Consider the following 27,050-nt stretch of genomic DNA (forward strand, 5'->3'; position numbering starts at 1 on the left):
TCATCTTCCAAAACGAAGTCCAATGCAGCAATCACAACACATTCTTGTAAAATGCTCTCCTCCTCCTCAGCACCGACCATGGGAGAAAATCTGCGAGACAAAGCATCAGCTTTAACATTCTTGGTACCCAGGATGTAAGTAACGGAAAAATTAAACCGCGAAAAAAATAGTGCCCACCTAGCCTGACGGGCATTCAAGCGCTTGGCAGCATCAAGATAGATCAGATTTTTATGATCAGTGAAAACCTCAATAGGAAAATCAGCAACTTCCAAGAGATGACGCCAGTGTTCAAATGCGAGTTTAATAGCCAGCAATTCCCGATTACCAATATCGTAATGAAGTTCAGTCTCAGAAAATTTTTTTGAAAAAAAGGCACAGGGATGTACTCCATCCTTGTTTTCCTGAGACAACACCGCACCGACCCCCACAGAAGAAGCATCAACCTCAACCAAAAACGGCTTAGTCACATCAGTTTGCATAAGGATGGGGGCAGAGCTGAACCTTTCCTTTAGAAACACAAAAGCTTCAATGGCCTCAGTAGTCCACTGAACCGTATTAGCACCTTTCCTGGTGAGATCGGTCAGTGGTTTAACAATAATAGAAACATTTTTGATGAATTTTCTGTAGTAATTGGCGAAACCCAAAAACCTCTGTATCGATTTCAAACCAATAGGCCTAGGCCATTCTTGCACAGCTTGAACTTTCACCGGGTCCATCTCAAAGCCCTCGCTGGAGATAATGTAGCCCAAAAAACTAATTCTCTGTACAGCGAACTCACATTTCTCCAGCTTAGCAAAAAGCGAATTGTCAATCAATAACTGCAATACCTCACGTACGCTCCGCCAATGAGACTCCAGATCAGGCGAATAAATCAATATGTCATCCAAATACACAACCACATTTTTGCCGATCAAAGGTCTAAGGATATCATTAATAAGATTCTGAAAAAATGCTGGTGCATTGGTAAAACCAAAAGGCATAACCAGACTCTCAAAATGACCCACAGGAGTGTTAAAAGCAGTCTTCCATTCATCACCCTCCTTCATACGCAACAAATTGTATGCCCCCCAGAGATAAATTTTAGAGAACCATTTGGCCCCCACTAACTGGTTAAACAAATCAGGAATCAATGGCAGTGGGTAGGGATTGCGTACAGTAATTTTATTAATCTCGCGAAAGTCCAGACAAGGATGTAAACCGCCGTCCTTTTTTTCAATAAAAAAAAAATCCAACAGCCACAGGTGACTTAGAGGGTCTGATATGACCGGCGGCCAAGCTCGTCTGTATGTATTCCTCCAAAGCCTTTCTCTCAGGAATAGTAAGATTAAATAAATGACTTTTAGGGAGAGTCGCTCCAGGGACAAATTCAATGGTACAATCATAGTCTCTATGAGGAGGCAAAACTTGCGACTCCTCCTCAGAAAAAACTCTCCAAAAATCCTGAATAGGTACAGGTAATTCCCCTTTATCCACAGCAGTAATGCAATGCGCCCGTTACAACACTTGTCATAACACTTAGGGCTCCAGGACTTAATTTCATTGGTAGACCAATCCAGTACAGGATTGTGCAATTTTAACCAGGGCAAACCCAACACTACTGGAGAAGGCAAATTATTTAATACCACCAAATCCAAATTTTCTTGGTGAGTACCATTAATAGTGAGGGGAAATTCATAAATCTTGTGAGTAACACATTTCAAGGGTGAGCCATCGACAGAAACCACGGCAATAGGGGATGACAAAGGTTTGGGTTTTAATTTAAGTTTTTCCAAGAATCCCCCATCAATCACATTCAGAATAGAGCCACAATCCACAAATACCCGAAATTCAATTAATTCTTCCTGAGCAGCGGTGGTAGCAGAAACAAATAAACCCTTAGTGTTTAAACAGGCTATATGGGTGTAACTGACTTTTTCTTTTTCTTTGTTCATACGAAGCACACAGTTCTTAATGAAATGGTCAGATTTTCCGCAATAAAAGCACAAACCTTCAGAAAACCTGCGGTCTTTTTCCTGAGAGCGGGGTGACATCGCCCCAATCTCCATCGGCTCTCCAATGTCAGTACAGACCCTCTCAGAACTCGGAGCTGACATGGCTGAGGATTTACTCTCATTAACCCTTGCACGCAGTCTCCTGTCCACCCGTATAGCTAATTGCATTGCCTCCTGCAAGTTTCCAGGTGTAGGATAAGCAATCAGCAGATCCTTAACCCTTTCACCTAGCCGTGCAAGAAACAAACTTTTCAGAGCAGAATCGTTCCACCCCACCTGAGCAGACCACCGACAGAAGTGAGTACAATAATTTTCCACATTACCTGATCCCTGCCTCAAATGTCTCAATTCCGTCTCAGCTGATGAGACACGATCAGGATCATCATACAACAACCCCAAAGCAGAAAAAACACTGATCTAAAGCATGGATCACTAGGTTGGAGAGAAAAGGCCCATCCCTGAGGTTCCTTGCACAAAAGTGACATTATGAACCCTATGCGCTGTGATCCATCACCAGAGGATCTGGGTCTTAAATGAAAATACAATAAACAAACATTTTTAAAGGAAAAAAAATCTTGTTGTTCACCAAAAAATAAATCAGGCAAACGTACCTTTGGCTCTACAAAATGCGCTCCAGAACAGCTGCTCACGTGTTGTTGGAGCTCGGCCACCTCCAGAGAGAGTCCCTGCAAGCGTTGAGCCAAATCCTGAACCGACACCATGATGGAAACTGGAGGTCTTTCCTTAGAGAAATTTTTGGGCTGGACTTACTGTTATGATCTGCTACAAGCACTAAGGAAAGACAGGAGATCTGTCCCTACAATAGAACTAAGCTTGAACTGTACGATGTAACGGGGAACCTGATCCTGCGATCAGACCCGCTAAAGTCCTCAGCTAGTCTGTACGAAGACCTATAGATGTGAGGGAGGGATCCCTACAAGAACTAGGGACTGGGAGTAAGATGGACACCTCCTAGCAGAAATTGTAGCAGAAAAGGACAAACTAACAACATAGAACATAGAGTTCAAGAGACCAAGCTAATCTGACGGAATAAGGTAACTAAGCACCTAGCTAGCTTAAGAGTAGAAATTACAATGAAATCCAGCACGGCCAGAAGGGCGGAGCAGGATTAAATAGGCAAAAAATGTCATGTGACCAGCAAACTAGAAAAAACCTAACAGGAGACTTCTAACAGTAACACAGTGTTGGCAAATTGAGTTTCTGGTTTTGGCTCATATCTTAAGTCATGTGATAAGGCTCGTTAAAGGATCATTATTGACTTTTAGGATTTCTACTTCCTGTAGGTGGCACTAGAGTTCAGGTCCTCTTCCTTTCTGAAGAAACAATTTAATTATAAAGTACTAAATTAGTAATAATTGTAAACTCCAATAACATATAGTAAAAGAAAAATACGGAGTACTATACAATTCATTAAGAATTCAATTAAGAAATTTTTATTACAAAGTTATAAACATAGATGAATAAAAAAGGACAGCCTAATTTTGACCCAGTACCGGGCATGAGATATACTATGTAAACAGTCACAGTAGACAATAATTGATAATTGACTGCTAACTATAATATATCATGGTTAGAGATATTCAATGACAAAATTCTACCTAATAGAACAATAAACAATTCATATATATTGGAGAATTAGAGGACATAACCTCCAGTCTTTTTGTATACTCAAGTGTAGCGGCTCCAAATATATCAATGTTACATTAGTTAAGGTGCACTGCTTACCCATACTTGTGTCAGTCAGTATTGCACAGGACCAGGCACAGTCCCGACGCACGTTTTGCGGTAGCTTTGTCAAAAAGGGAGTGTGTGAATGTTGAGCATTGTATATAAAAACCTTGAAATACTGCTTTAAAGGTAATCTGTCACCCGGTTTTTGCTGCATCATCTAAGAGCAGAATAATGTAGGGAAAGAAACTCTGATTCCAGCGATGTGTCACTTATCTTATTGGGTGCTGCAGCTGTGAAGCAATCAGTTTTCTCTGCTGTAGGTGTAACAGAACTCAGAAAGCTGACCCTGCCCAGACCACAGCTTTCTATGTACATTTTATACAGATAGAAAGTTGCTAATCTGTGATGCAGGTGGGGTTTACCAGGAGGCAGCAAATCCAGCAGTGATAAAAACACTTTATTGCTGATAAAACATTTATTGTACTGAAACAACAGCACACAGCCAAATAAGTGACGCATCATTGAAATCAGTGTCTCAGCCCCTACCTCATGCTGCTTTCTGATTACATAGCAAAAACCTGACCTGACAGATTCCCTTTAAAGGGGCTGTCTAAGTTTGTGATGAAAGTCTGCAGTCATTCTATGTGACTGCAGACTTTTGAATCCTCATAACACGTGAATCATGTGCTGTCAGGATTCTCCAATGCCGGCGCCGAGAGTGGGCAGTCATGTGACAACAAATATACGATATGCCATTGATGCGCCCCCTGGGCTGTGGGGTACTCAGTAGCCGGCCAGTCCTCTTCTATTGGGGTAGTCACGGTGGCAGTGACCTGGTCCTTGGCCCAGGGTGGCCAAATAAATAACAGTCAATTGGGGAAATAAAGATTTGGGGATAATGTTTGTGACGCCACCGGTGGTATGCGGCTATATGGGGCCGCTGCTGTGGTGCAGATCCACTGGGGCTGATGGTAAAGCAGCAAAGATAATTCAGGTCTCCACGGGCAGAGCTAGGCCCCAGGGTAGTATATTAAATGGATGTTGTAGATGTTGCTGATGTAGTACAAGGCAGGTGATGGTGCAGCAATTATTCAAGGACACAATGGGGTGCAGTCTTCAGGTTTTACTCACAGTTGTTAAGTTCTCCAGGTTACAGTTACCGGTCTGTAACCGCCCACGTCGTCCTGTGTCCTCCGGGGAAGTGATCCAGCCAACTCTCAGATAATTTGGAAGCACTTGAATGGGACCCCTTTCTTATGTACCTTCCCAGGTTGTCTCTCTGCGCTGGCTCTCGCCCTACTGACCTGCGCCTCACACACAGTGTCCCAAGCAAGTGGCCGCGGGCCTTGTTGGATGACGCCCTCTGATTCCCCTTGGTCCTATATGGCCACCTTTTCAGCGATTATGTGTGGATTGTGGCTACGGCACTTGAAAATACCGCAACCTCCGGTTTGCTAGCTGAGACTCCTGCTCCTGCCTTATCTCCTCACTCTCCTCCTGGGCCTCTCTCACTGGGCCCCACTCCTCTGCTCTCCTGAGCAGGACTGAACTGAACTGCTCCCCTGAACAGAACTGTCTCAACTGCTCCCTTGAGCAGAACTGTCTCAACTGCTCCCTTGAGCAGAATTCCTTCTAAATGTTTCCACCCTTTCTTTTATACTATTCTCTCAATGCTCTCCTGAACTACTTCCTCCACCCACACACACTACATGGTTCCCTCTCTTTTGGTTCCCCCCCTTGTAGCCAGGGACAGGGCTCAGCAGTGACCAAGTGCATCTTGCCCCGCCTGCTGGTCTGGAGTGGTGTAGTGTTGGTTTATATACAATACTGTATATACAGTATTTAATGCATCAATGTACCCTTCCGTCAAGGGCGAAGTATATGTATTCAGCAGTACACAGTGATAGATTAAAAAACACTGATTAGTTTTCTTTGATGTCCTTTAAAAGTGCATGTCTCCTTGTTCTGAAACCTGCTGTAAATATGTTTTTTCTCATTTCCATTTTTGTTGGATGTAGATGTGTGGGTCAGGGTAGTGCTCCCTCCTTACATGAGAGTGGGGTACCACACCTCTGGCTGAGATGTAGTACCTTTGTGGCAACTGGACCCGCAGGGGCGCCACGCCTACTCCTTGCCACATTCCAACTAGATGTGCACTGTCTCTCTCCATTCAATTGAATTGGATGAGGCCACGCACATTTAGTAGGGACGTGCCCAACGTTCATTCAGCATGGCATGATAGCATGTCAAGGAGTGTAAAAACACATAGCTCTCTCACTTGGTGCTGAATAAATCAAAATATTTACTTTTTTATAGTTTTCGTCTTTAGCATATTACGTACAAATGTCTATCGATCGTATGATTTACATAGTTCCATAACTTTTCCTTCTTGGTGTTGGAATTTCAACGTTGAGGAGTATATATGTTTCCAGTTGCATAATATTCAGAATGCTAAGTGCAAGTCTTATCATAAAATCATGGAGGCTCATATATGTATGATGCCACGGAAGTATATATACAGTATTTAATGCATCAATGTACCCTTCCCTCAAGGGCGAAGGATATGTATTCAGCAGTACACAGTGATAGATTAAAAAACACTGATTAGTTTTCTTTGATGTCCTTTAAAAGTGCATGTCTCCTTGTTCTGAAAGCTGCTGTAAATATGTTATTTCTCATTTCCATTTTTATGCAGTACAGTATTTTGTATTCTAGGGTAATCAGAAAGCATAAAAATCAAAATGAATACATAAGTATACACAAGCTTTATAATTATTAGTTTTATTATACAGGATGAATGTAATTTTTGTGCATGGAAACGTGCTTAATTATTAGTCAGTGATATTACAAGGTCTTAAAGTGTACCTCTCAGCATGGTGCTAACCGATTGAGTAATATGGACTTGATCGGCTGAAAGCATAGAAGTCAGGGAAAATTCCTAATCTTTCCCTCTGGCTCAGCATATTGCTAGATGCATGACACAAGGTCACCGGTTTTGAAAATTAAACATGATTTTGTGATACTCTGTCAAGAGATGTTCATAAGTGTCTTTATGTAGCTACCCAGCTAATGAGACGTGAATTGTAGCCTAAGGGTATGTGTCCACGATGCGTCCGGGCCTGCAGCCCAGATGCTGTGGAAGAGCCGCGGGCAGCTTATGCTCATCTATGCAAATGAGCGGTGGTCATTTTTTTTTCACATATGGACTTTCTTCATTGAGTTTAGGTCTATGGAGAAAGCCCGTATGCGGACCCACCGGAGAAATTGACATGCTGCGGTCTGGAAAGACGCGCCGCATGTTAGTTTCTGCAGGTGTGCTGCAGACGCATAGTGGACATGGGATTTCTACAAATCCCATCCACTATGCTGTAACATATCGACGCTGCTGGTTTGACGCTGCATAAACACGCAGCTTCAAACCTACAGTGGCTCCTGATCGTGGGCTCACAAAAGTTTTTCTATCCTGTTGCAATATTGTATTGATTTTGCATTTTAAGGAATAACAACATTTACAGAAAGCGAAAAATAGCCATATGTGTTGAATTTATTCCATATGGGAACTTAAAGGGGTTTTCCTACAAACAAAGGTCATTATAATCAATAGATCTTGGAATAATAATAACTTCCACTATTGTAATGTGTTTAAATAAAATGTTCCTGTGCTGAGATAATCTTATAAATGTGCCCCTGCTGTGTACTGTGTAATGGCTGTGTCTGACTGTGCAGGAACATGGTCTGATCATATCACATCTCCTGGGCAGGGAGGAAGCAAAAGAGTATACAGACATTACAGCATGGGATTGCAGATAATTGTTTTTGTGAGGTAAAACATTTCCCTGCCTGTTTTAAGTAATGTTTTACCTCAAAGAAAGAATCAGCTGTTATCCCCTGCTGTAGTGTCTGTATACGCACTTTAGCATCCTCCCTGCCCAGGAGCTGTGGTATGATCAGACCATGTTCCTGTACGGTCAGACACAGCCATTACACAGTACACAGCAGGGGCACATTTATAAGATTATCTCAGCACAGGAACATTATTTTTAAACACATCCAATTGTGGAAATTATTATTAATCAAAGATCTATTGATATATATGGAAATTTGATTAAAATTAATTTTGTTTGTGGGAAAACCCCTCTAAGAAGAAGTGGACGACAGTTGCCTAATTTTCTCTTCTCATTCTAATATTTCTTATTACATATGCTTTTACTATAGTTATCGAAGCCATGAAACCCATCAAGCTCAACAGATGGGGTTTACCTGAAATTGACACAGAGACTATGGCAACCAGTGAACCTGGAGTATTTGCTGGGGGTGACCTTGCTGGTTTGGCTAATACAACTGTTGAATCAGTTAATGATGGGAAGCATGCATCTTGGTACATCCATAAATATCTACAGGTATACTATTTTTCTTATATATGTTGAAGTAGATCAAAAGGCATATACTTATATGTTTAGGAGAATACGGGAGGAACTTTATGGCCTCCACAAAGACATAAAGAAACTTGGCAAATGGGCACAAAAGCATTCTATAATACAAGATGTATCAATTAGGGTTTTATCAGTCATAATATGATGATTCCTGCCCCTATTGATTAGATTTTTATGGTAGATTTAAAGGAGTATTCCCATCTCTATGATCCTATCCCAATATGTAGTAGGTGTAATAATAATAATTATAATAGCAAGTACATCCAATTAGAAATGTAGTATAGTTTTTCTGATTATCTATGTCTCTTTCCTCATGTGCAGGCATTGCAGGACCTTAGGTATCCATGGTTATGACCACTGATATAGTGACAGCTAGTTGCTAGTCATAACTGTGGATACCTAAGGTCCTGCAATACCTGCACATGAGGAAAAAGACATAGCGAATCAGAAAAACTATACTACATTTCTAATTGGAGGTATTTGTTAATATTATTATTATTACACCTACTACATATTAGGATAGGATCTTGGAGATGGGACCACCCCTTTAAAGAAAATTATAGATGGTGTCCTTCAGCCATCACTCAGCCATCAATCCATTTGGCTCCCATTTTAATGCATACTTTGTTACTGGATTAATGTGATGGATGCCATCCATTAGCCATCCTTTAGCTATACACCACACATAGGCTTTGATGTTAGAAAAAAAAAAAATAAATATATATATATATATATATATATATATATATATATAATTCATTTTACTATATTGCTGTACCAGATGCCATCACCAAGAGGCACCATAGACAGTATGTATATTTTTAGACCTATTACCATTTTTTTGCTAGATGGTACAAAATTGTCTTGAATTAATATAATGCCAAATTCAATAAGCTAATGCAATTAAAGTAAAATTAAACAGCAACAGTCACTTGTTAAAAAAATGAGCTAAACAAAACACTTTGTGAAAATTCTTGACCTCCCCTAAAGCTGCTGCTTTTTTCCATTTTGCGCTGCTTCGCTCCATTGTAAAGATATTCACATTGTTGCTTTTGATTGCAATATGTGAAATCTCTGCTTGTAGTTCATTTGGGCATTTATTCAGAGTCTTCTCCAGGGGCGTTCACACATTCCTCTCAGACTCTGCCAATCACAGCTCAGCAGGATCTGAGACTGCTAGATAAATAGATTAACAGTAACTGGAAAGGAAGGGTGAAAGTGCCCGCCCCTAGAGAACACACTGAAAAAATGCCCAGTTGAATTCTAAGTAGAGATTTCCCATACTGCGCTCCAAAAGCAACAAATGTGAATATCTCTGCAATAGAGTGACACAGCACAAAACAAAAAAAATGGCAGAGTCAGGGAAACTCAGATTTTTTTTTCTAGAGTATTGAACTCATTTTTTTGAGCAAGTTACACATTTCCTTTTAAAGGGGGACTAATCTATATTTCAATTAATCCTGCATGTGTCTCTTGAGCTCTGTATTATCAATAAGTTGGTTATCCAATTTTTTTAAAACATTTTAAAAATAATTGCAAGTGTTAGAAAATAAATAAGAACCAATACTTACTCACAACCTCTTACCCTTGCAGACCCAGTGATGATGCGCAGACAGCTTTCCTAGGTTTTGTATGCAAGTAACCACTGCATACAATCAGTACCACCGTCTGTCATGTGTCAGCATCATGGCCCCCATCACTGAGTGGTGATGCCAGCAGTACGGCATACCTCTACTGAGGCACTTTTTTAGCTACAGCTATGACAAGCTGGCTACTTGTAAACAAGTCAAGGAGGACTATTTGAGCATCTGTGTTGGATTACCAGAGAAAAGAAGATGTCAAAAGTGGTGTTGTTTTTTTTTTTCTAACATTAGCAGCTTATTTAAAAAAATAAAATAATATACAAATAAAAGTTGAATAAATTATCAAATAAAATAACACCATCAAGTTAAAGAGAATCTGTCTGCAGGTTTTTGCTTTGTAATCTCAGGACGTCATGAGGTAGGGGTTAAAAGACTGAATTCAACAATATGTCACTTATCAAGCTTTGTGCTGTTGTTTACCGACAATGAAGGTTTTATCACTAAGAGATTATCATTGCTGTGACTAGCTGGCACATGCTTCCTGGTCTGACTCAGCCCCTTCCTGTGATAAGCAGCTCATTGTCAATGGACTATGTACATACAAAACCTGGTTTGGGCGGGGTCCTTTTTCTCAGCTCTTCTTCATGTTACATCAGTGATACATCTTTGAATCAGGGTCTTTTTTACTACATTGTGCTCCTCTCAGGTGAGGTAGCAAAAAACCTGGTGTCAGATTCCCTTTAAATTGATGTGTTGTTTAGTATTACATGGCAGTCAATCAAGGTTGATCAGTTGGAATGGCAATTTTCAACTTTTGCATATCGATGATGACTTAATTTAGGTAAAATAAAGGAAAGCCTTGCTTTAATTGGTTGGATATCCCATGTATCACTCCATTGTCCTTGTTCTGTCATAGGAAGGGCAAGTAAAATTAGAAACCTCCAGTAGCTTAAGTAGGTTTGGTAGAAGATATGAGGGCAGCACAGTGGCTCAGTGGTTAGCTCGGGTCCTGGGTTCAAATCCCACCAAGGACAACATCTGCCAGGAGTTTTGTATGTTCTCCCCGTGTTTGCGTGGGTTTCCCCCGGGTTATCCGGTTTCCTCCCACATTCCAAAGGCATACTGATAGGGAATGTAGATTGTGAGCCCCAATGGGGACAGCGATGATAATGTCAGTAAAATGTCTGAATTGTAAAGTGCTGCAGAATATGTTGGCGCTATATAAATAAAAATATTATTATATACTGAATATTAGCTATATCTCTGAATGTAAAGATAAACAGGTGACCTTCAGATGCTCTGAGCTGGTTATCATGAAAAGATCAAATCTAGTAAAAATATTAGAATTTAGTTTTGATAGAGAAATGATACTTATATGCAATCAAAGCGTAAGCTAGTGCATGGTACACTATATTTTCTTCTAAGACACGTGGGAGAATTAATTTAGTCTTAGATAAAGTCTAATGAATTTGCGCAGATATCGTAGTGTGAATAATCCAGTGAGGTGTAAGTCAATTAAGATAATTAATTATTGCTCCCTGATGATAGAAGCTACAGTATCGCACATAGACATCCACTTCGCAAACTTTATGCAATTGCACAGAATATAAGACTAGATTTTTCATAGGCAATTAACTCAGCGATATAGACCGGCCAACATTTGAGGTTTTAGTAGCCCTGGATTTAAGTTAAATGAAATGTGTAATTGTTTTAATGTATTTGAACAGGGATTACACGGAGTGGCTGTTACTGGCAAGCCGGAGCTGCCATTGTTCTATTCACCCATCGATGCAGTAGATATCAGTGTAGAAATGGCTGGATTGAAATTTCTCAATCCTTTCGGGCTTGCAAGCGCTCCACCAACTACGAGTGCCCCCATGCTCCGCAGAGCCTTTGAGACTGGATGGGGTTTTGCTCTAACAAAGACATTTTCCCTGGAAAAGGTAAATTATTTTGATAAGTATTTTTATGAGTAGTCTCCATACTTCGTTTTCTAATTCATTAATCCATCATTTATATATTCCATGTTTTCCTTTAAAGAAAAAAAAAGAATAAAAAAAATTGTGTTTTAATTTCAAGACAAAACACAAAAAAATGGTGGACTGGTATAGTGTACATTTACATGTTATTAAGAAGGCTTTGAGGGGTTTAGGTGCTTAATGTAAGGTCCTTTAAATGGGTTTTCTCAGTAGGAGAATCCTCTTCCTATACCAAAACCTGAAACCCCCAAGGATCAGCTGTCATCACCGGGGAAAGCACGGGTCAGGACCACATTACCCATCCCGCGTAAATGAACTATTACCGTACATAGCTGCCATTCAAGGTTGATACTGTTAACTGGCAGTTCAGAACTCTGCCGTAACAATGGGGAATTATAAGCGATCTGTCTATGAGGTCCACACACTTTTTCAACCTATATTTTCAATGTAAGTTCTGTTTCAGAAGATTATTTGTTTTTTTATACATCAACTTTAGTGACACCTACCCGTAGAACATTGAGCCTGAGTCTCTAGAACCATGTTGTATATTTTACATTGAACCTGATTTATAACTGTTAACATCCAGTAAATATTAGATTGCGTGCATATTATATGACTGTTGCAGATGTTTTTTTTGTTTTGCTGTAGGAAATCATTACGGTTCCAAAACCCAGTAGCACACACTTTAAAGGAAACCTGTAAACAGGTTTTTGCTATTTAATTTGAGAGCAGCAGGAGATTTTCACAAGAGGACTAGGTCTGACATGAAGGCCAGTCAGGCTTATCAGTGTAAACCTGCCCCCCTGATTGGCAGCTCCTTGGATACACTGTATGTTAAAAGCAAGCTGCCAATCATTGGTGAGGGCGGAGTTACACAGAGAAGCCTGACTAGCCTGCATGTGAGACCTAGTCCTCTAGTGATTATTTACTGCTGATAAAACACTGAATGCATTGAAACTACAGCACACAGCCTACTAAGTGATACATTCTTGGAAATACGGTTTCTGTCCCTACATTATGCTGCTCTCAGAATAAATAGCAAAAACCTGCTGACAAAAAAAGTACTATTTGCTTGAGAGGAGCATGGGCTCACAAATGTCTGTTTTTCACACATATGTTTTTCCACACATATTTATTATAATCTACAGCGTTGTTCACATGTCCGTGTTTTTTTGCGGACTGCGTGCAAAAAATCATGGCGATATGTCCATTTTTGATCCAAGTCACAGATCAAAATCACCTATACAAGTCTATGGATCCATGAAAGTCATGGAAAGCACATGGATACTTTTCATGTGCAATCGGTGTGCTGTCCGTTTTTAACTTTGTAATTGGAAGGAGAAGCTTGTTGATTTTTTTATTTTTGCAAATGGAGAAGTCACTGATGAAAAAATAATGGTGAAAACGGACATCCTGCTGAAACTCTGTTCCAAAACACTGAAGAAAAACGGTCTGATATTTTTAAACTTACTTTAGGGTATGTTCACTTGTGACATTCTTTCAGCATTTTTTTCTGCAGTCAAAAACTTTACTCTTGGCAAAAAAAAATGCTATTTACCAACAAATAGCTGCATTTTTTGCTGTATTTTTTAAGCTGGTGTAATTTGTCTACAGTACATGTTAGTAAAGTTAGTTTCAATCCAAAAAAATGCTGCAAAACACACAAAAATGTTTACCTTTCAAATGAATGACAATGCTGAAAAAAATGTAGCATAACATTTTTGCTGTGTTATGCTGCATTTTTTTCAGCACTTTTGCTGTTTAAAAGGTAAAAAGCGGAGCAAAAAGGATGCAAAACTGCTGAAAGAATTGATGTGCTGCATATTTTTAAAAACTCTGCAGTGATCAAATTCAGTTCGAAAAAATAAAAGCTGCGTGTACATGAGATTTCTGAAAGTGTATTGCTTGTTCTGGTATTATAAGAGCCATCTTCTTTTACGTTGGAAAAAGCTCACCAAAAAAAATGAAAAATTGCTGCAAAAAAATGCCACATGTGAACATATCCTTAGGCTACGTTATCACAATGAGCTTTTGGTGAGTTTGATACGCTACGTATTTTTGAAAAAATGCAAGTAACTTATTTTACTTAATGGATGCAGAAATGGTGCAGAAAATCTGCAACATCAAAAACTCATCAAAAGCTCATTGTGGCAACGTAGCCTTATGCAAGCTCAGACTAGCCCACAGGAGAACAGGAGAATCCTCCAATGGGCCCCCACCCTCTTATATGAGCAGTACTTGGCACAATATACTTGAATCACTATGTACAGACAAAGGCAGCATCTTATTCATTTTACAATCTACCCAGTTTATTGTTATATTAATTTGTGATAGAGGATAAATTTGCATGTAGCTGAGAATTGAGGCCCTGGAGTTTGTTGCTGGGGGGCCCTTGGCACCCCAGTCCAACATTGGTCTTAGGTCTCATGCGAACGTCCATGGATCTCAGTCCAATGCACGGACTGGCAGTGTGTCTCCCAACCCGAGAGTGACAGCTTCATATATTTCTATGAAAAAAAACCCAAAAGAACAAAGGCGTTTAAGGTTTAAAAATAGAAACATATACATTTTTATTAAATACATATAGAATAACTAGATGGTGGCCCAATTCTAATGCATCGGGTATTCTAGAATATGTATGCGGCCGACCAGGCGCGACTAATCAGCGAAGCAGTGTTTAAATGGGTTGTGCACTACTTTAAATTCAGGACAGCAGTGTTTTAAATTTCGCGCCAATATCGCTGATTGGTCGCGCCGGTCATCTCCCGGCTGCATCGCCGCTGACCTCCGTGCGGCAGATGAGCCGCTAACAGCCGCCATCTTGTTCTGAAATCCTGCGTCGCTGATTAGCCGCGGCCGGACCAATCAGCGACGCGGGATTTCCTGGATGGACGGACAGACAGACGGGATAAGCCGATTATATAGTAGATAAGTACATATATATTTAAAATGTCAGATATGTGCAAAGATGCAAAAGTACAGAGGTAAGTGGGGCATACTGATAACCAGACCTTGAATGAAAAATACCACCCGGGAAAAGAAGGGGCCAAACATAGGAGTAAGAGATCAATAAATAAACCTAGTGGTACATCTCATTAGCTCAAAAAGGGGAGCCACCAATAGCAGGCCCCAATGTCAACAACCAGTGTTGCTTATCCTTAATCAGATAGTCGTCATAAAAAGATGGTGATAGTGAGCATACCTGACTTCCCAATGCGTGTTTCAAGTGCAGCGTACAGGACTTTCTCAAGGGAAGGTCAAGGCACCCCAGTCCAACATTGGTCTTAGGGCTCATGCGAACGTCCATGGATCTCAGTCCAATCTCGGACCACAATGCACGGACTGGCAGTGTGTCTCCCAACCCGAGAGTGACAGCTTCATATATTTCTATGATGCTGTTATGCTTGGTAGAGCCCGATTTCACAGATGTCTGCATGAGCCTTTACAGTTCACGCTCACATCATAGTCAAATCATGATATTTACAGTGACATGAGGCCCTTAGTGAAAGATTTTGAGTTGCTAATTAGTGATGCGAGAACGTGCTCAGATAAGGTGTTATCCAAGCACTCTCAGGTCCTAACCAAGTACCTTTGGAATGTTCGTCAAATATGTTTGAGTTGCCGCGGCTGCATGTCTCTTGGCTGTTCGACAGTCTCAACACATACAGGGATTGTCTATTTGTAAGGCAATCCCTGCATGTCCTGCAGCTGACTAACAGCCAGCTGCAAGACATGCAGCTGTGGCAACTCAAATATATGTGACGAGCACGCCAAATGTTAGGACCCAAGCATGCTCAGATAACACCTTATCCGAGCACGTTCGCACATCACTATTGCTGACATCCAATTAAATATTAAGAATTTTGCCGAAGCTTTATCAGGAATTCTTGTGTATTCTTTGCATATTTCCATTGTATCAATACATAAAACATACACACTTTTCAATTAAAGACAGTGGCAAGGAGACTTTTTAGCAGTAACATAATGATAATTGCTTTGGAAATCAGTGGCTTCTGGAAAGCCATATTCTACAGTTTGCATATTAATTATCACATTACAATTATCAATTGTTACAGCCCAGGAAGGGGCTTAAATCCATTGTTTAACCTACTAAGAAGAATTGACTTGAAAGAGCTCAGGTTTCCCAAGTCCCATACTAATGAGATTTCCTTTCCATAGAATCCTAATGAAGAAACACATGATAGGCATTAATTTACCCATAACGTGTTGCAATTTTAATACCCTTCAGCATAAATCTGTGGATTATGTTAGGAAATACCAGTCGCTAATTAGATACTTCTCACACAAACCAAACAAAAACCGATGTGTCCCTATTGAAGCCCGCACAGGATAACATTTTCAATTGAGACATTAAAGCAGAAACTGTCACCGCGCCGCAACTTTGTATTGATATTCATACGGCTTCTGACCTGCCGAGTTAAGTTTAAGCATTGTCCGATTTGGCAAGAAACTCTTGATCAATAAGGCGATCAATGCCGGATTCGAAGATAAAAGTTCACTGTAATAGATCAGTTAGATTGTATCTCGGTGCTACTGTATCAAAAATATGCGAAAGTCAAAGGGTGTGAGCGCTAAGTGTTTTTCAGACGTTTAGATCACATCATATTTGCTTTTATTTAGATTTTTTTTTTTTCCCTCCCTTCTGTAATTCTGATTAATCAGAGACATCTGCTATCACTCTGCTGGTGACATGCATTGATTTGTATGGCTGTCACTTTCAATAATCAGCACTGTTTTTTTTTTTTCATTACATGCACTCAGTGATGTGATTGCCCGGGCAAAGTTTTCTTGCAGATCTCACGTTTTCGTTTAATCTAGTTTTTCGTTTTTTTTTCTTTGCCTTTCACCTCATTTAACCGCTATAAAAATAGTGCTACAATTCCGTGCAAATTTAATTGCACGCAAATAAAAAAAAAAAAATCTATACGCCGGGAATACATTGAATCAGCAGTATTTTACGCAGGGCGGCATAAAAGCAATAAACGAGTGAAGAGGAGAGAGAGAAGATGGAAGGTCTATTTATGGAGGGATATAGTCATTAAATCGTGTACTGCGGTGGACTCCACATTAGCTGGAATAATGTATGATCATTGTTAAGTGAAGACGTGACTTACTAATCCATGAATGGATGTAGATCAGATATATACTTTGCAGCATGGCAGGTACATAATGTGCATTATTTATGGCTTTCTAATATACCATTAGCAAACCATTTCCCCTAATAGTGTGACTTAGAAGAATAAACCGCAGGATGATGATGTATCAGAGATTCCTCTGTAGGAAATTGGGCTATTTTTTTTTTTGCACAAAGATCTTTTTTTCCTCTTCCTATTATGCTATTGTATTCTAGTTAGGCCTGCAGAATAGTTTTATGAATTGCCGTGGAAAGGCAGGTCGTTCTCCAAGGCCCAGGCACAATAGATTTTTTTTTTTCCGCTCATATACAAGATGATGAGCTTGTTCACTATGGAACGGTGGAAGACGAGACGACGGTGTGTAATAGAAGCAGGTAGCAGAGCCTGCAGCACATGCAGAACCTTCAGAGCGCTTAAACTCTTCTACTACCAAGGTCAATTTGTTTCTTCTTGGAGTCATTTTATGAAGTGAATAATCACTTTGCAGCTTCATGGGAAATTTGGTATCTGTAGAGGTTTGGCTGGATTATGAGTTTATTTTTAAATAGCAGATGGACCGGTGTAATCCAAAGCAATGAGTAAAATGGTCAATTTTTTATCCAGCCTTTTTGCTACCATCACAGAATAGTGAGCTATATTTCTTTAGACTTTTCTTTAACTCTCCTACAACTCATTTAAAACCTTGACATTTTTTTCTTCTCTTCTTCCAAGTGCCATAACTTATTTATTTTTCCTATGACATAGCCATATGGAAACTTTGCATTTTTAGAGAACAGCAGCAGGTGCAGATGGCCGTAGAATGTCTCATCTGCAAATGACACTCAGATCAAAGTCTAATCTGAGTGTGATCCAATTCTCTTGGATGAGGGGAAGATGGAAAAAAAATGTTTCCATCTTCTCCATAGTGTCAGTGATCGGAAATCAGACTGCACTCAATTGTCATCCAAGTGCAGTCCAATGTTTTCAACACACTCTTTGACTTACATCGCCGAGTGCAATCTGAATATCAGATAAAACTGGGGAATGCAGTGACCTTTTTCATTGGACATGTGCACGACTCCATAGCATTACATTGGTCTATGTGTGATCCAATATTTTGTCAGATTGCACACAGACTGAAAATACGCTTGACTGTACCTGAAATTTCAAATGCTGAAACTTAATTTATTGTCTAATTTGCTGAAACACAGTAAAAAAATCAACGTAGGGTAGAATAGTTTTTAAAAAATGATAGTTTTACCATTGGTGCTTGAGGTTTTTTTTATGTCTTTCACTTGCACTTTAGAAGTTACATGATCACTCTATTTTGCAAATAATTGTGATAACAGTAATACCAAATTTATATAGTTTGCCTAAAAATAATAAAAACTAAAAATAATAAGTGATGTTTCTCCATATTTCATTTTACATAATAACTTTTTTATTTTTCCATCAATGGAGCAATGGGAGGACTTGTATAAAACAAGGGTTGAGTTGCAGTTACAGGCAGGTGTGGATGTATTACACAGCCAGCACTCACCATGTGTGGAGCAGGTTGAGGTCCTCAGTCCGGTCTACACACCTTGGGACTCAACAATTGATATAACCAGACATGCGTGGATAAGGCAAAACTCAAAATTGCCTGTTTGCCTGGATATTCCCTGGAAATTTGATTAGCAATGAAGTTATTCTCTGCGATTTTAATGTTCCTTTTTATGCTCTAGGGTATCTATCCAGTCTCCAGCTCCTTGAACTCACCTTACTGCTCACTTTTCTGGCTCCATCGCTCCTCACTATCCCCTGTCCAGTCCTCACCAAATCTTCTGATCACCAGCCCCAAGCTCTGAAATCCCTGGGCCTCTCACACTAGGCCAGGACTTCCTGCTTTGATGAGGCCAATGGGGCTTCTGTGCCAAAGGCACCACAGGTCATGCCATCATGACTTAACGATGTGCGCTGTGACTTTGTGCGTGCATGCACAAAACTGGGGATCTTGGCACTTGCGGCAGCGATCAGGAGAGGCAATGAAGTCTTGACCATTGACAATAAAGAACAGAGGGCTTGAGAGGGGAGAGGTAAGGTGAATAAGGATAGCTTTTTTTTTACCTTTTGATAGCCCTTTACAGTTTAGAAACATGGCGGCCAGTGAATTTAGAAAAATGCGGCGAATGCAGATTTTTAGTGAATGTTGATTTTTGTCAAATTCGAGTAGAATTCAATTCCACTTGAATATATTTTTCATCTCTGTACTTTATATGTCACATATCAGGCCGTATTAAAGTAAAAGCTGTACTTTGCCAACCCTTATTTTGTGACTTATTAAAAATGCAATGTGTACTTATCTCTCGAAAAAATGATGTCCTAGAATACAGGTGACAAATTTAGCTTTTTGATAGATCTTATGCATTATAGAAGAAAATGCTCCTGGTGCATTAGGACTTTTGTATGTTACAAAGCAATACCTGTAGATGATCTCTAATAAGGACACTAATAAGGACACCTGGGCGCTCTATATCATCCTGTAAGAAAATGGGGCAAACTGAATTGTCAACATTGACAATCTTGAGCTCAAAAATTAAAGGCAGGTCATCTACAGGGCACTGTAAAATACTGTGTATTTTATTTCCTGTCTGCAGCTCAATTCTATTCCTTAGTTAAGCTAGCTCCTGTGGTTACAGGATGTCTTTGGTAGTCTAAGACACACCTCCTGTCTCATTATTGGTCCAGGCTGCTGTCTACTCCCTCACTCCTGCATCTTAGTCTCTTTTGATTTGCTACTCTGTATAAACAAGTCTGTGACACGCTCATGAAGATCAGAGCTGACTTCTATTACAGCAAGAGAAATCTAATTATAAAATACAAATTATAAATGTGAAAAAGAATAGATAAGTCTTAATGATTATACATATACTAAGAGAAATAAGAATTATTATAGAGGAGCATAGAAAGTCACTTTAAGCAACTTAGACTAACAATTTGTTATATAGATGTGACAAAATTAAAATTGGTCATATTGCAAAATTTTTCTTGAATGATTTGAATTGTAGTAAAGTTATTCTCTAAGAATTGAATGATCCTGTGGTCTCTGCAGACCCTAGAGAAGGGGTGCACAACCTGTGGCCCCTGATGCCATTCTGTGTGGCCTCCAACCATATGGATACAAAAATGTTTCCTGATAGATTAACTCTAGGTGAGTAGCCAAACACAGAAGAGTAATGTCTGGCAGCTGAGGAGTAGGGACTGGCAAGTACTAATGGTGCCCTATGTAGACATGTCTGGATGCTTCATACATCTTGGAGTCTCCTCACCCAACAGGCACTTCAGAAAGCAGTGTGTGAACCAGACAGGTGGCCTTCCATATTTGTGATTCGCTAATCTGTAAATTATAGGAGTTATGAAACATTAGTGAGTAAGCAAAAAAAAAACATGAACTATTGTAGAGATCCATGTGCATTCATCAACTCTTCTTTTTTAGGGTTTATTCGCACAGTTTTTTTTTTTTGGAGAATTTAGAAGAATATTACTGCAAATCCACATTTAAAAATGCTTCCGATACTCTTTGCATAAGATTCCTACTGGTTTTACTTGCAAATGTTCAAAATAACATGAAAAAACAAAAAAACAGCACTGTGTGCACTATAGTAGCTTTTCCCATCAAAATCCGTCAGAAATTTATTCTGAGTATTTTACACATTTTTAATGTGAATTTAGGAGAAGAATCTATTTCTAAATTCTTGTGAACATATCATTAGAGTGCAGATTGGTGGTGGTAAGAGTCATTTAAGTAAAATTTGTACTTATTAGACATTTATTGCATATACTTTGCATATGTCATGAATAAGTCATAGAACGTAATACCCCTTTAATTTTTAGTGCTGTCCCTAGTTTTGGTTCTGTATGACAGTGTGGCCCTTTCACCAAAAAAGGTTGTGCAACCCTGACCTAAAGCATAATAGAAATAACATGTAAAACATAAACAAAAAGGAAAACGTATACTCACCTCATCAGTCACCTATCTAACCCCTCATCTGCTCTCTACCCGCCATCTGGCATCTGGTACTCAGAGCAGCCTCTTCATTCCCCCACTGTGACCTCCATCTCCCAGCTCTTCACTCTAGGCCAGGAATTCTGGCTACAACTAGACCCCTTCGGTCCACTCAAGATTGGGATATCTAGCCCCATTCTTGTGGATCAAGAGCCCCATTCTCATGATTGCTGGAGGTCACAGTGGTTGTACCTCATGCTATTTAATATTAACATGCAAGTTAGACTGCTGATTAGGGCTTGCTCACATCATGATTTCTATCTGATTTTTTTTATAGGATAGCACTTGGACCAATGTTATTCAATGAGGCAGTGCGGATGATCAATATTTTTCAATGACAGAATCTATCTCGTGTGACCCCAGCCTTATAATGTGTGACAGAGTCACTGGTGATATAAGTGAGGAGAGATATGTTTCATTGCGGCTGCTAGCTTCAGTGAACTGAACCTACAAGTTTTCTCCAGCATGTTATGTGTTGGGAGTTAAACCACCATTTTAAAAGGGAGTGGGTTTTTGTGAATGACCATTGTGAAGGGTGGGAGGTCTTTCACCATATCTCCACCTCAAAGGTGTGGCTGGTCAATTTAAATTTAAATACTCAGTCACTGTTTTTTTTTCTCTGTTGTGAGTTTGGAGAGGGAAGTCTCCAGACTGTGTGGAACTTCAGCTCAGGAGGAGCTGAAGTGTGTTGCAACTTAAGAATTTTATTTTATCATTATACCAGCAAGGCCGTGTTTAGTTTGGAGAACATGCAGTGTTTTATGCCATTTTAAATAAACCTGTAGATGAAAACGTTCCTGTGTCTAATTCTGGAAGCAGCCGAGTGAGTCATCTTACTACAAGTAGTAATTAGGGATGAGCAGACCCGTAAAAGTTCAGGTTCTGGTACCCAACCCGAATTTTAGTCTCTCTCTTTCTGTTTCTGTCTTTCTCCTCTCCTGGACTTCTCCCAGAACTCTGAACATTAAAATGGACTTTAAGGAAAAATCAGTGCTTGGAATTTAGCACATAGTGTCCGGTACAAACCCCAAACTTTTAAGTTCGGGTTAGCTCATCTCTAGTGGTAATGTATTCTGTGTGCTTAAGTGGTAAGGTGCTGGTAGACTGCATGCTATAGTAGCACCAGCTTTATAATAGTAATGAAAAGTCAAATATAATCTACATTACATAGTTAGATAGTTTATAAGGCCGAAAAAAGACAAGCGTCCATCCAGTTCAGCCTATTTCTTGTGCACTGCAGCTATTCCGCAGCGTTGATCCAGGGGAAGGCAACAAAAAACCATGCAGTATAGGCCAATTTACATCATTGAGGAAAAATTCACTTCCCGACACCAATCTGGCAGTCAGATTTAATCCCTGGATTAATTAACTAAGCATAAGATGTAATTTTATTGTTCTCAAGAAAGGCGTCCAGGCCTCTCTTGAACTCATTAAGTGAGTTGGACATCACCACTTCCTCTCCCAGAGAGTTCCAGAGTCTCACGGCTCTGACCGTAAAGAATCCCCTTCTATGCTGGTGCAGGAACCTCCTTTCCTCCAGACGCATAGTGTGCCCCCTCGTCTTTGTCACCATCCTTAGTATAAACTGGTCATGGGAGAGATCTCTGTACTGCCCCCTGATGTATTTATACATGTTTATGAGGTCTCCCCTAAGCCATCTCTTTTCCAACGTAAATAGGCCTAATTTTGACAACCTCTCTGGGTATTCTAGTCCCTCCATTCCCTTTATTACCTTAGTCGCCCTCCTTTGTACCCTCTCTAGCTCCAATATGTCTTTCCTGAGCACCGGAGCCCAGAACTGTGCACAATATTCTAAGTGCGGTCTTACCAGCGCTTTATACAGAGGAAGAACAATGTTCTCATCATATGCCCCTATTCCTCTTCTGATGCATGCCATGACTCTATTTGCCTTCGCAGCTGCTGCCTGACACTGGGCACTCCAATTTAATTTGCTATTAACCAAGATGCCCAGGTCCTTCTCCATGTCAGATTTCCCCAAAGGTTTCCCATTTAATATGTATGGGTGACTGCTGTTTTTCTTTCCCATGTGCATGACCTTACATTTATCGGCATTGAACCCCATTTGCCATTTTCTGGCCCAACTCCCCAATTTATCTAAATCCTCCTGTAGCTGTGCCCTATCCTCATCTGTATTAACTACTTTACAAAGTTTAGTATCATCTGCAAATATTGCTATTTTACTATGCAACGCTTCCACTAGATCATTAATAAATATATTAAATAATATAGGGCCCAAGACAGACCCTTGAGGCACCCCGCTAGTAACCCTGACACACCCTGAGCTTACTCCATTGATAACCACCCTCTGCTTTCTATCACTCAGCCAGCTATTTACCCACTTGCACACATTATCCCCCAGACCAAGCATTCTCATTTTATATACCAACCTTTTGTGTGGCACGGTATCAAATGCTTTGGAGAAGTCAAGGTATACAACATCCACTGACTGTCCCCGGTCCAGCTGTGAGCTCACCTCCTCGTAGAAGGCGATCAGGTTTGTTTGGCAGGAGCGATCCCTCATGAATCCATGTTGATATGGAGTTAGACAGTTATTATCATTAAGATATTCTATAATAGCATCTCTAAGAAATCCTTCAAACAATTTACCCACAACAGATGTTAAGCTTACTGGTCTATAGTTCCCAGGGTCACTTTTAGACCCCTTTTTGAATATTGGTACCACATTTGCTTGGCGCCAGTCTAGTGGGACAGTCCCTGTCCATAAAGAGTGCTTGAATATAAGATACAGCGGTCTGTCTATCACATTGCTTAATTCTTTTAGTACCCGGGGGTGTATGCCATCTGGGCCTGGTGACTTGTCTATTTTGATATTATTTAGGCGTTTCTGAACTTCCTCCTGGGTTAGGTGGGTGATATTTAGCGGAGGGTTTACTTTATCACTCTGCATTTCCTCCGATAAATTGTTTTCTTTTGTGAAAACAGTGGAGAAGAAGCTATTGAGTAGGTTTGCTTTACCCTCATCGCCCTCCATGATTTTACCCAGGTTATTTTTCAATGGGCCAACTCCATCAGTTTTAATCCTTTTACTGTTTATATAGTTAAAGAACAGTTTGGGATTCGTTTTACTTTCCTTTGCAATTAGTCTCTCTGTCTCCTCTTTTGCTATTCTTTTTTGTTTCTTACAGATTTTGTTTTTTTCCCTATAAGATATTAGCGCTTCCTCGCTGCCTTCTTGTTTAAGTTTACCGAAAGCCCTTTTTTTGTTTTTCATTGCCCTCTTGACTTCCTTATTTGGCCACATTGGCTTCCTCCTATTCCTAGCCCTTTTATTCCCAAAAGGTATGTACCTTCTACAGTGACTATGTAGGACTGTTTTGAAAATTTCCCATTTTCTATCTGTGCTCCTATTACTAAAGATACTATCCCAGTCTATAAGGTGAAGGGCATCTCTTAGCTGATCAAACTTAGCCCTCCTGAAGTTCAGTGTTTTTGTGACTCCCTTGCTGGGCACCCTACATTAATTGATTATATACTATTAAAGGAATATCACATTTCTAGAACTTGAAATTCCTTGTAAACATACAAGACAACCTGTTAAAATTTCCAACTCTATGGTGCAAAGTTAAAAAGCATCTATTTAAACTGTATTGAAACGGAGAGACTTGACATTTGAAATTCTGATGTTCCTATTATGAGAAAGGTTGCTCTGCGTAGTTTTGTTATGAAATAAAATATTAAAATTTCACAATTCAGTTTTGATGAAGTACAATTTGCCTAGCTTGCATATAATAAAGAAATTAAATGCTTACCAAGGGAATAGAGGGGAAAAATTAGAGCCCTGGCTGAACATCTGCTTGGAATTTTATTATCCTGTCCTGCTGACATCATTTCTCCCTCGTTGTGGCTTCGAGATTGACAGCTGAATATTACTTGGATATCCGTTGTAAATATAATTCATTCTCTCTCAAGCGTAGAGCACTGAATACATTTCTAACTAACCAGCAATAAAAGGGTCAATTGACTATTTTTATATTTTCTTATTGGAAAATTGTGCACTTTGTTTTGAATCATATTTTTTTTCTACTTTTTATGCCTCTGACATTTGTAGATGCCAGATTGTAGTCTAATATGCTGTAACAAAAATAGACCATTGACTTGAAGTGAAATGCCAGTTGATATCTCGGTAAGCAGCGGCATTCTTCTTTATTGTGAGACTGATATACTGTAGAGCATAAGCAGTGTGGTCTTAAGGGAGATAAATGATCAGATCATTAATGTTAAGATTACATGGCTTGGCTGCATACCAGTAGAATTCCGCAACGTTTTATTTCTTATCTTGCTGCTATGCAAATGCGTTAAGACTTCTAGACATTCATGAAGACGGGAACCAAGAACTTCTGGTTTTTTTTGGAAGAAATTCAAATCAAAGCAAAAACAAAGAAGCAACTTTATACTTTAAGACTATTATTAATATTACACTTTTACTCATGACTAGAGATGAGCATTGTTCTACTCGAACTGTTCGCCAATCTCAAATTCGAGCTGTTTTGGGCGGTGATCGAGCCGTTCGGCGAACACGAACAATTTGAGAAAAATTCGGCTGTTCGAGGTTATGTTCGATAACTGTTCATGCACCAAAATCATAACTGGATTTTTTCTCAGTAATGATGAAAATTAATGTTAATACGCAGTTTGAGTGTACAGCGGGGTGGGGGGAGGGGCAGGGGATGGATCTCTGCAGGAACATTGAAGATCTCCATTTTTTTTTCTCTTTCCCGCATTTGCAGTGGGGAGGTGCAATCTGTCAGCCTATCAGCAGCGCACACATGGAGCGAAGTGCTTTTATTCACACAAGTAAGGGCATGTGTCATTGGCAGTGTATGTCACATGTCCTTGCCCTATAAGACCAAGCCATTTTCCCCGTCGCCACCATTTTCTCACTGCTGCAGCTGCGTGTTAGACGGCACCGCTGTTGCTGTGTGCGCTATACCTTGTTAATTTCAAGCCAATTTTCGCACAAATCTACAGATAGCTTGGGAGTAGGGAATAGTTGTGATTGCAGTCCTTTTAAGGACTAGGTTACAGCATTTCCTACGACTTTTATCAGGGAGGTCTGTGCTCTTAAATAGATAGGTTGTGGGAGTAAAGACTAATTGTAATTGGAGTCCTTTTCAGGACTAGGTTACATCAGTTCCTATCAGTTTTTGCCAGGCAGGTCTGTGCCAGTGCTGTGCAAGTTTTTTTCACAGCATTTGGCTGAATCTAGCAAAGCTAATCCTTTTTGGCCTATTGCAGAGTGTGTTAGTCAGTGGAGTAGCCTATCTGTGTTGCAAGATATACCACCTGTGTATAGAATACCAATTTTTTTACTGCACCTAGTGAAGTAAAATCTTTTGGGCATAGCATCATTCTATTAGTCCATCTATACTGACCTCCATCAGGTTGCAAATTAAAACTAATTTTTATCTGCATCTACAGTACCTCTGAAAAAATATTTGGGCTTCTACCTGTGTGTGGGACTTGTTGTATTAGTCCATCTATACTGACCTCCATCAGGTTGCAAACTGAATATATTTTTTTCCTGCATCTACCTCTGAAAAAATATTGGGCTTCTAGCTGTGTGTGGGTCTTGTTCTATTAATCCATCTATACTGACCTCCATCAGGTTGCAAACTGAATATAATTTTTTTCTGCATCTAGCTCTGAAAAAATATTTGGCCTTCTAGTAGTGTGTCGGACTTTCTCTATTAGTCCATCTATACTGACCTCCATCAGGTTGCAAACTAAATATAATTTTTTTCTGCATCTAGCTCTGAAAAAATATTTGGCCTTCTAGTAGTGTGTCGGACTTTCTCTATTAGTCCATCTAACTGACCTCCATCAGGTTGCAAATTAAAACTAATTTTTATCTGCATCTACAGTACCTCTGAAAAAATATTTGGGCTTCTAGCTGTGTGTGGGACTTGTTGTATTAGTCCATCTATACTGACCTCCATCAGGTTGCAAACTGAATATATTTTTTTCTGCATCTACCTCTGAAAAAATATTGGGCTTCTAGCTGTGTGTGGGACTTGTTGTATTAGTCCATCTATACTGACCTCCATCAGGTTGCAAACTGAATATATTTTTTTCCTGCATCTACCTCTGAAAAAATATTGGGCTTCTAGCTGTGTGTGGGTCTTGTTCTATTAATCCATCTATACTGACCTC

The 27,050-nt window shown here is 39.8% G+C and overlaps 1 protein-coding gene across 1 annotated transcript in view; it reads left to right on the top strand.

Annotated features, from left to right (window-relative positions):
* Window positions 1-27,050, top strand: part of DPYD (dihydropyrimidine dehydrogenase) — a 2,479,659-nt gene that overhangs the window by 1,338,932 nt on the left and 1,113,677 nt on the right. The window contains exons 12-13 of the mRNA XM_073643235.1: window positions 7,899-8,083; window positions 11,427-11,642. Coding sequence (XP_073499336.1) covers window positions 7,899-8,083; window positions 11,427-11,642 — 401 coding nt within the window. The remainder of the gene's footprint in view (window positions 1-7,898; window positions 8,084-11,426; window positions 11,643-27,050) is intronic.

Source organism: Phyllobates terribilis, unplaced genomic scaffold, assembly GCF_046119375.1.
Source record: "Phyllobates terribilis strain yellow unplaced genomic scaffold, ASM4611937v1 Scaffold_8__6_contigs__length_399053987, whole genome shotgun sequence".
NCBI classification, from domain to species: domain Eukaryota; kingdom Metazoa; phylum Chordata; class Amphibia; order Anura; family Dendrobatidae; genus Phyllobates; species Phyllobates terribilis.